General features: G+C 38.1%; 1 protein-coding gene across 1 annotated transcript; it reads right to left on the bottom strand.

Annotated features, from left to right (window-relative positions):
• Positions 1-1,313: 1,313 nt before the first annotated feature.
• Positions 1,314-6,019, bottom strand: gatm (glycine amidinotransferase (L-arginine:glycine amidinotransferase)). Its single transcript, XM_056383495.1, has 9 exons — positions 5,869-6,019; positions 4,751-4,969; positions 4,412-4,607; positions 3,830-4,020; positions 3,504-3,641; positions 3,149-3,313; positions 2,954-3,017; positions 2,742-2,858; positions 1,314-2,605 (listed from the first exon to the last, which is right to left on the bottom strand). Exons 1-9 carry the CDS (start codon positions 5,935-5,937, stop codon positions 2,493-2,495), a joined length of 1,272 nt encoding a protein of 423 aa, XP_056239470.1. The 5' UTR covers positions 5,938-6,019; the 3' UTR covers positions 1,314-2,492.
• Positions 6,020-11,013: the final 4,994 nt, after the last annotated feature.

Here is an 11,013-nt window from a genome sequence, read left to right as displayed (position 1 = left end):
CAGACTTTAAACATTAAAATCCAAGGACAGTTAAATGTAATTCTCATAAAGTCCAAAATACTGTATAACAATCTCCTGTAAGCTGCGTAAATTACTATATGTTTATTTGCCAAAAATCAAATTTAACATTATTGTCCAAAAGAAGAAATCAGAGGTGCACACAGGGTGCTTACAGTACAGAAAGATAACAGTGCATACATGACATAAAATGTATTTTCTATAGTGAGTGGTTATTTATGAAAAATACAAAACTGTCAGTGACACTTGGTACTACTTGTGAGCATTATGCATAACACCTCCTTGTTGATTAAGTGTTTCTGACTGACCTTTCACCCCAACCACAGTGGAGGTGAAGTTTAAATAGCATCAAAAAAGTACTTTAATTTAATTGAAAATATTACCACTGGCCACAAACTAGCCATTCATTTTACAGATTCCCACAGATTTTACTTAAACATAGGAAATACATAAATATAGCATTAAAAAAAAAAAAAATCTTTACAGTAAAGACACGTTTTCTATATGCATTTGCATCAGTGCAGTTTACATAATGCTATATGATGCAATATTCCTCCCACTGACACATCAGCCAGGTTAATGTTTACACACATGAAGGTGTTACAGTTAATGCGGTGCCATTTATCAAACAGATGTATAGATCCCAGGTTCACAGGTTTGTGTGACCGACAGTGGCGTACTTTATTCATCTACATGTCAGTATAATACAACATATCAGTGGTGGAACACAACCAATCAAGTATTTTTACTCCAGTACTGTACTAAACTTTGAAGTACTGTGCTTAAAGTTTTCCTTTTATGGGACTTTATACTTTGAATCTACTATATTTCAGAGGGAAATATTGTAAATTTTACTACACTATATTTATTGAACCATTATAGTTCCAAGTTACTTTTCAGATTAAAAGTTTCAACCACAATACACATTGATGATATTAAAATGCTGCTGTAATAATATCTATATGTATGTTAAATAACAGTATGAAAGGGGCCATTTTGTGAAATGAGTACTTTTACTTTTGATACTTGTCAGTACATTTTGCAGATAATACTCCTGTACCTGTGAAACTTTGATTGCAAGATACTTACTTTATGAGTATTTTGGGGTATTTTTATATTGATTAAAGATCTCAGTGTTTCTCACACCGCTGGTGTTATGGATTAAGCATTAGGAAATACAATTTTGCAATATTGTTTTCAGACCAGTAATGTCCAATTACCAAACAAAAATATGTTAAATATCCCAAACAATATAATCAAAAAACAAATACCCAATCACAAAAATGATACAGAGCTCTTTTTTTAAAATTACATTTAATAATGTTGCATAATACAAAACATCACTTGCATTCTTCTGCTGATCCACAACTTCCCTTGAATTCATTGTTTCAAAATAAATATCAAGGCAGACTTCAAAAGGTAAACATCTACGTCCAACTGTATATGCAGCGAAGGAACCATACAACATTAATCTTCACAACAAAATGTCTTTCATTCTTTTGGCATATTTGCTTTGCACACAAAAGCAGCTAAGCAGTTGAGTAAGAATGACTAGTAGCATATAACTGGCCCAGATTTGCAATAGAAAACAGCAGAGGCAAAAGGTATACAATATCTGATATGGACCGCATACTTTTTTTTTTTTTTAGTAAATATATAAAAACACTAATTTGCGGGAAATCCAATAAAGAGTATGAAAATATAAGTGGAACTTTGTCTGTTCAATTAAAATCTTTACAAAATAATATACTAGCAATAAGAAATTAATATTGTTTAATGACCTATGTAACAACTTTTATACATTTCTTTAAATAAAAAAATACTTTGGAAAAAGACAGAATTGTGGTGTCCAAGTTTTCATGAGGAGGAAGCGTTTCTCCCCCTGTGCCCTAGTTTGATGACATTCACATACCAAATTGTACCTTGTCCTCGAAGTTATGACTTTTCAGATGTACATGTCATAAACATGTCAGCTTCACAATAGCCAGGCCAGAAATGCAGTTAATATTGAGATTACTGACTGAAATAAAGTGATGTTCATTTGTTACTATTGAGCATATGTATATGTACTGTATATATGCTGTATATATTTCTGAACAAAGCTGTTTGCAAAGGCATTGTGATGCACAGCAATGTCAAATCAAAACAATTCATACATGTTCATTAGGACATTAAGACCCAGTCCGGAAAAGGACTTTGGTGCCACCTGTCGTTATAAGATTGCCCCATTATTAGTTTGTTTGATACACGTTTGAAGATTACACTGTCCATTGATTTGACTTTGAGTTGCAGCAGGTGACACCCAAACATGCAAATTTAAAACTTACACAGTTTTGAAGATAACTCTTCCCTTCATTAAACTGTGTACATACATGATTGACTAACAATACATTCGACAGTTACAGTAAAATTAAGAATCCGGACTGAGGCTTTAATCTTCAAAGCTCAATAAGAACTGCCTATTTCTGGCGTGGCTAGTGGAAGTAGGACTGCAGGGTACCACGGCGGCGGACATCAGTTGTCCAGCAGTGGAAGCCGCCACCCAGGGAGTTGGCATGGCGAATGTTCACCTTTACGGTCTTGATACCTGCAACGAAAAACATATTCATGCATCATTATTACACCGTCATTTCCTCGTAGGTGAGTTGGAAGATCAGAATATCTGTTAAAGGATGTGAAATGCTGCAAAAATAAGATGCAATAACTTGAATATATGAACTCACCGAGGTTCTCGAACATTTTGTGAATGGTGGATTCGTTGGCGTCAACCATAACACGCTTTTCATCCAACATCAGGACATTCATGGACAACCATTTGGAGGACATCCACAGCGGGTGGTCTACACAGAAAAACAGAGAGAATGTCTATTTTTCAGCAAGAGCTCAAAATGCTCAGCTGATGTAAGAGAAGAAACATTTTAGTTTCAGTACGCACCATCAGGGATGAGAGGTGTTGGAGGTTTCACAATTGTCCAGCCGGCCTTCTTGAACATGTCAACCTGAGTTCAGGAACGGAGAGCGGTGGTGAACATGAGGCACTTTGCAGTGTTTTATCAAAGCAAGATAAATAATCGGTTCACAAGAGGGCAGCACAGGAAATGAACAATAGACCTTTGCTGCCTTACAGTACCTGGCGACACGGGCGATCAGGGTTTGACAGCACCAGTCCTGGCCCGATGATGTTAAAAGTGGCATCAATGTGCATGGGGTTAGGATCCTTGAAAGAGATGATGTGGATCTTGTAGTCTGGGGCTAGATGACGACGCATCCATTCAATTCCCATGTAATTTGTAACCTGCAAAAAAACCCAGAAGTTTCATGTAGTGTACATTCTTAAACCCTGCAGGGAAGCATTATTTATAGTAAATTGGTGTTAAGAGTTTTGCTTCATCAAATCTTTGGTTCTGCACGTTCCATGTTTTACATTTAAGCAATAGGCTGTTGTATAAGAATGAAGGATCTTATAAGTTGAAGAGCCTTTTTACCTGACTCCTCTGTACGAAAAGGTCCCGCCCAGCTCGAATGAAATCAGCAGCATCGAAGCAGGGCTCGTGCTCCGTGGTCACAAACTTCCCCTCGGCGGCCAGCTTGTGTCTGTCCTCCACTGTGCGGATGGGGTAGTCCTGAATGACACCAAGCAGTAATGGTTTACACTTAAGCAATTGGCTGGTAATTTACACTTACTTGTCACATATTGTGCAAGAAACAGCACAAGAAGAAAAGTTCAGTGGTGATATGAACACATAAGTTTGTGTCAAATGCGTGACAGTCCACATTATCTTCGGTTAAACTCAAAAGACGAACGCCTCACCTGATCGTACAGCTCATCAGCCATAGTGGGTTTGGGAGCAGTGGTCCATTTAGCACCTTTACTGAAGTATTCCTTGATCAAAGGTCTGTAGGCCCGGTATTCAAAGAAGCGAGCTCTCCAGGCCATAGGAGCCTCAATAATCTCATTTCCCACAACCATAAGGATGTCTCTGGGCATGGCAGCATACATACCTACAAAAGATTCAACAATACACTATAAGCTCACATAGAATATGTTTACAAGTAAAGCCTTAGATACAATCTTTTTTTACGTAAGTACATAAGTGTTATCAGTAAATTGTACTTCAAGCAATACATGTAAAAAAGGATGATATTATTGGACCATTATTACTGCTGCAGTAACAAGTAAACAGTACTTTAATGTTATAGATGGTACAACATTTCTGTCTGATTTGTTGTGGAGCAGAAGCATAAAGTGGCACGAACTGGAAAATAATCAGGTGAAGCACAAATACTTCATGGATTACTGGCTTTAAGTTGAGAGCTACGTTTTACACATAATTTTACATCATTTTCATAGAACGCTTCTGATTTGTTTTTGGGTTTTCTTTTTTTTTTTTACCTGAGGATGTGAAATCTGGAGTTTTGTATTCCAGGGACCAGTTGATGGGTTCCGGCCTCCTCACATTGACGCCCTCATGACGCAGGATATTGCACATTTCTTCAATCTCAGCAACAGCTTTGTTCAAGTGGTCCGCAGGAAAAGACTGGCCGCCATGCTTCTGGTAGAATGGCCAGTACTTCTCATATGTGTTAGCCTGTTGAGAAGTTTGCAACATGACAACATGCAGGTCATCTCATTGTCCCGTGGTGTGAGTATTGATTCTCCTGTAGTGGCTTACACATGAAGATTATGTAATTTGCATGTTTCAGAAAAATTGATTTTGATGTTAGAGCTTACTTTCACTTCCACGGTGAAGGGAGGCACTTGGGCATTTTCAGCACGACCCACAATCACTTCCTCGAGAGGGTCCCATTCATTGTAGCTGCAGACAGGACATTCCTGCAGCACAGGCTCAGTAACATGTTCCACTTCAACCACATGCTGCATCTGTGCAGCTCCTGCACTTGAAGTGCTCTGAAAAGCCCTCTGCACCCATCCAGTCACCGCCCGGCCAAGCTGAGGAGGGAGAAAAAAAATTGAGTTTTTTTTAAATATTTTCTGCAGCACAATAATGGCCTTCGGTTTTCTGCTGTAGGAGTGAAATAACAGATTTTGAGAACGGTTTCATATAAAATTTAACATTTCTTTAGATTTAATAGATCTTCTCTGACAACAAATACAATTTATACATATTAATACAATCTTGGCATTAGTTGTAAACAACACTAGCTGTGTGTAAACACCCTTGCCGTATGTTATTTGCTGTATTTCTTACTTTGTTTTGGTGCAAGAAATGAGGCCAAATTAAAAGTGATATGGTCAGATAAATGCGTTGACAAGCAGCTCACACACATAAAGAATAATTCAAGTGGAGTGAAGCACAGTGACCTCAGTTATCAATGAGATATACCTCCAGTAAAGTAGATTGGTTTGGTGTCAAAGTACATGTGTCTTATCTCTGCAGACAGGCCTTACAGTGTGGCCTGTGCTGGCTCGGAGCAGCTCTTGGGTCACTGAGTATGGGAGCGCATCTGTGCCAAACAGCTGTTCACTGTCACTCAGGGACCAAAAAAAAAAAAAAAAAAAGAGCTGTCTCAGCAACTAGAAACAAATCAATATTTGGACTAAGGTTTCTTTGACATGTTTTGGATTTGTTTTAGCCCAAAGAGTCGATCAGATTGAATTTCCCCCCAGAGATTGCTGTATTTTCATCACCTAAAATGCTTAATCAGACAAACAATAAATCAATAAAGAAATCAATTAAGTGAAAGAAGCTGCTTAGATGTAACCTAGTGAAGAAAATGTCGAACATATTCTTTATTCACGTTGACTGACGTGTGCTTTTTAAACCAAAACAACCAACCAAACTTTTTTTTTTAAAAAGAAGAGCAGAATGAAACCACCATAATACCAACCATGGCTCCGATCAGATGGGCAGCCTCGGCCCCCCTGCTACCTCCTCTCAGACACCTTACTCGCAGCATTGTCCACAGTAATAGTGAGTGTGTCAGGGAAATGAAACGGCAGCGCGCGATCCACCTCTCAGTTTGCTCATGAATGAAGACGCCTCAGCTCGCAGCCAACTTTATAGCAGCGGGTCGACGTGCCTCTGAGGCCATTGGTCGCCTTCATGCTGTGGGGGCAACGTGACTTGAGAAAAAGCATTTTCTGAAACTCAATCCCTTACGCCAGCAAATTCTTATCAACTTGGGCCACTTGCTTTAAAGATTTCCAAGGAGAACATCTGAAAATGTCTCAGTGTTTATCAGAACATTGACATAGTTGCTAAACACCCAGTAAAATGATATTACATAATAGACCCCACGATTTATAGTGTGATTTCTATACATTTACCGTGTAAGTCCTCTGAGTATATGGTGTCATTTTGTAAGCACCGGATTCATTTCAGATGTGGAGGGGGAGTGTGTGCTACCCATATTGAGCATTATTTTTTTTTTGAGTACAGGTCTACGCATGGCTCTCTGCTGAGTTCACACACCTCCAGCTGCTGCAGGGAGCGCGACACGTGGTGCGCCTGCAAAACAGTGGAAGGTGCTTCTCACCTCTCGCCGCTTTGCCCCCTTCCCTCCGCGGAGCTGCAAGATCGTAGACCGTCGGGGAAAACGATCGGCTCTGCACATGGCTCCAGTTACTCATCTGAGCATGAGAGAGGTTCTCTCCGAGCCTGCACAAGAGCGTGCAGCGGTAAATGACCATGTCTGACATCACCACCTGCAGCAGTTTGCAGGCAGATGAGTTATCAGAAGACCACAGCATCAACTTTTTGTGTAATTTCAAACCACTTTAGAGCTATTGTTGATTTCATGCCATCAAGATTTCAGGAAAAAATCTCGTTAAATGTGTTTTTAGAGTTAGATAAGATTTAGATTTATAAAATTAGATCATCCTTGTTGCTGTTTGTTGTCATGCACCGAAAACACCAAAGTAAATTCCTTGTATGTTGAAAACCTACTTGGCAGTAAAACCAGATTCTGATTCTGATTCTGAGATGTACAGATTAGGCCTAACTGACATGTGGAGACATCAGTGCAACCACACGTGTCTTCTGCCTAATGACAAACTTTTCTTTTGGCAGGAGGGGAGCTGGTCCTTAACCTGCTATGACCCTAAATATCCTACATTCAGAGATTTTTAACCATCTACAAAGATTTTTTTTTGGCCTAACTGGCCTCTGTGGTACGAGTTGCCATGTTTGAGTGTTTTCTGCAAAATGTTGGTTATAATGAGAAAGAGGGGGGTTCTACTGGCAACCCTCAACTTCAAAGTGCTTAAGCATTTGTTGACCAGCTGCAGTAGCAATGGAGTTTGAGGGTTTCAAATGTCACAGAATGGAAAATGTCTTCACTAGACACATTTAAATTCAGACGTTATTGTATTTAAATTTCAGTGGTTAAGTGTTTACTAATTTGTGAGGTGAAAGTGCCTCTCAAAGGGAATTAAGACATCTTTTTAAAGAAGATCTGAAGTGTAGGCTAGTTAACAGCCGAGCTCAGGCAGTAAGAATGTAACCTGTAATCAATCCAATATCTCCTTTGAGATTAGCCGGAGCAATATTTACCTACTATTTAATGCCTCCCTCCAATTTTCCATAAATGGATCAAGAGCAGAGTTCATACTGCATGTAGGTCATTAAGACATGAACATTTTTTATAAAATAGATTTGCCACAGTTAATCCATCTCATTTGTTCATCATCTTGTTCTCCTCTACCTACATTGAAGAACCAGCAGGAACCAATGAGTATTTTATCACTGATTCATATGACAAAAATTAAACTGTAAATTCAGAGGACAGTAAATATCTGGAAATTACCCTATAAATTGGTGGCTGTATTATGTAGTGTTACCCTCTTATTAATATTCCACAAAAAGGCCACTAGTGAACTTTAGTCAAAAGGAAGCTAATTAAATGAAACCTGCAGCTCTAGACTTAACTTCTGTATACTACCTGTGATTGGGTGTCACGATAAAGTTTGTCATGCCTGCTTACGTGACTGTTTTGAATGCAGTGCAATATAATCAGTATATAATCAGTATAATATTGACATCACTTAGTTTGGGAATGCTACCAAACACATTCTGGAAACACACCAAAGGGTGAAAAATGAGTGATGTAATCAAAGAGATAGATAGCCTTGTGCAGGCTGTGTCACCACATGCTCCGCTGAACTGTGCTCACAAGAGTTTCACAACCCGCAGACCTCAGTGACCTCTGATATTACCAGGCCCTCTAAAAAAAATCTCTGGCTGCTGCTAAAGGTTCAAAGGATCTGCACGAGGGATGCCTTCAGCTCCCAATAGCATCATTCACTCGTCCAACAGGCACACAGAGAATTTTGTGAAATCAGCTAAAAATCACTAGAGTGTCCGGAAAACATCAGAAAAAGCAGATTACAGCTGATATATAGTGCAACATGTTATTTAGTGAACTTTAGAGGTGCTGGTCGGTTTTTATTACCTTCGGACAGAGCAAGGCTAGCTGTTTCCCTCTTTCCAGTCTTTATGCTAAGCTATGCAAGGCTAACTGTCGCTGTACAGAAAGTGTTTCCCTAAAATGATAAGCCATCACTTTAAGGCCCTTATCATGTCAGTTGATATTGTGCTTCAGTCGTGCTTGTTCCCCAATATCAGGCTGTAAAACCAAAGTGTTGAACTAAAAAAGCTGCAGAGTCGAGCGTTAGACCCATAAACCCATTTCATAACGGATAATCTTCAGTGCATCTGACTTGAAGTCTTCTGACCTGAAATTGTTTGAATGAATGTTCGGATATGGGTTCACTAAACTCATCAAATCACTTTGGTAAAAAAAAATAAAAAATAAACAAAAATAAAAAATGGATAGTGCACAATGACATACTTCCATTAGCATGCATTTTTATCTGGTCTTCAAATCTGCACGACGCTTCTTCTGAGAAAAATTGCACAATGGATTCTTCTTCTGTGTCTTGTTAATCAATGTTTAGAGTTTCCCATTCAGTCCCACAGTGGACTGCGTGGCAAATAATGAAATGACCCTTCAAACACCTTCAAACTGAGAGAACTGGAGAACAAAGCTGAGTTTAACATTTGTCAGTCTGGCTAAACATTGAATGTCAAACTTGATGGATTTAACTCTGCATTTTATATCACAATTAATGCGGAGACAATTTATTCAACTAGTTCTGTTAACTAAGGCAGCAGGGGGAATAATCAGTTTATATATATATGAAAAAACAACTCTTTTTTTTAAATTGCATTAATGTTCATACTATCTGCAAATATGTTGTACTGGTACTGAAACTGATATAGAGTCCATCTTTACAAACCCATGTAATGCAGCCAAATAAGTGAATGTTGTTCAAAACCACAGGGTTATTTTTTTTATTTTAAAGTAATTCCCAAAGTGTAAGAGTTATTATTATCATTAATATTATTATTATTATTATTATTGTTATTATTATTATTACTTCAATTTGGAAAAAAGTAGAGATTTAGCCCACAGCCCGTTCTGTTTCACAGTTTTAAATGTTTAACAGAAGTCATGAGCTTTACAGTCGCACAAATTATCAATGAATGAAAGCGGAGCCCAGACAAAGAAAAGAGTGACACCTGGAGGAATTTAAAACTGTTTCAAAAAAGAATATTCAGAGAATGTGTGTGTTTTTTCTTGTGTTTGTTTGAGCGTGTGTTTTTACCTTCATGCATATGTAGTCAATCAGCAGAATTTTCCAATCTGTAATCCAAATTTAAATACATGGTAGGTCCCATTACCAGCTGCTGAAAGTAACATTTACTCAAGTACAATTCTGAGTTACTTTCCTTGAATATTTCCATGCCACTTTATACTCCTGCTCCACTACACTTCAGAGGGAAATACATATGCTTTTTGTTACAAGTTACTAATCAGATTGAGATTTTGATATAAAAACAAAACTACAACACACCCAACCTTCCCAACCTCTTTGACCTGTGACCCCTTATGATAAAGCAGTGAAGTTGGGGCCCCCTTGTTATGTCTCCGATGAGTTGTTAGTTGTTACCAAGAGACATGTCCCCTCTAAACTTCTCAGATGGTTTCATTTAAGTTACTGTTTGCAGCCCAAAGAGATAAAATGTTCCAATATTTCATAAAAAAAAAAAAGAAGCAAAGAATACAGGAAAGTCTAATAAAGAAATTTAAAGCACAACTTTCTTTTTTCCTCTTAACCTTTTTAAAATACACCGTCCCATCCAAGGTTAGCGCCACTTTAGGGTGTGTTTTGGTGTGTACCAGACTTAGTCTTCACATAAGCTTGACGAATTATACGTTGCTTGACAGCTATAAGTCTCCGGATTCTATCTGAGAAATGAAATTACAATCACAGAATTGGTTCAGACTTGTTGCTATGGTTTCAAAATGTTTTCCACACAAATAGCCTACTGCTACAGGCCTCAGAAGTCCCATTTTATGCCAAGAAATGGGCAAAAAAACAAACAAATAGCTTACATTATGACCGTGTTTGTGCCTCTGTAATTTTAGTTCAGTATCTCTCATACTCATTCTGACTTTTTGGTTTTTTTTTTACTTTATTTTTTTTAATTTTAGGTACAAGTCTAACCCCTCAGATTGATCATATCTGGACTAAATGACCAAACTGTGTGTAGAAGTGTAACATGCCCATTTGAACTATATTACCACCAATGATAAGAGAAACTCAAAATGCTATTTTTGTCAGTTTAAATTGTCAGTTGTCTGAATGTCTGGTATTTGCAGCTCTGCCCACTGAACCATCTGACCCTGGACAAGCAGCAGAGCGTTGTTTACATCCTGTAACCTCGACAGCCTTTTTCAGCCGACCCTGACACTGATTATAAGTGTGAGTGATGGGTTGCTTAATTCTCTTTTTTTTTTTTACATCCTTAAATGTGTTTCTCTACATAAGTTTTGATCAATTCATTGTAGTTTGAAGATAATCCCCTTCTTTCCTCCAGTGGCAGAGTAAGTTCAGTCTTTGCAGTAAAAAAAAAACCCACATGACGCTGTTTATGTGAAATCTGCATTTACCCTCAATCTCTATAAATT

Source organism: Seriola aureovittata, chromosome 1 (assembly GCF_021018895.1).
Source record: "Seriola aureovittata isolate HTS-2021-v1 ecotype China chromosome 1, ASM2101889v1, whole genome shotgun sequence".
NCBI lineage: Eukaryota > Metazoa > Chordata > Actinopteri > Carangiformes > Carangidae > Seriola > Seriola aureovittata.
Note: the sequence above shows the minus strand (reverse complement) of the source record. Positions and strands in the feature narration are given on the sequence as shown.

Bases quoted from the DNA above. Each gene is read 5' to 3' on its own strand.
- gatm (XM_056383495.1), bottom strand. From the start codon at position 5,937: ATGCTGCGAGTAAGGTGTCTGAGAGGAGGTAGCAGGGGGGCCGAGGCT. The intron at 4,608-4,750 runs GTAAGCTCTAAC...ACTTCTCAACAG, and splicing joins CCTTCACCGTGGAAGTGAAA to GCTAACACATATGAGAAGTA. The intron at 2,606-2,741 runs GTGAGTTCATAT...TTTTCGTTGCAG, and splicing joins CAAAATGTTCGAGAACCTCG to GTATCAAGACCGTAAAGGTG.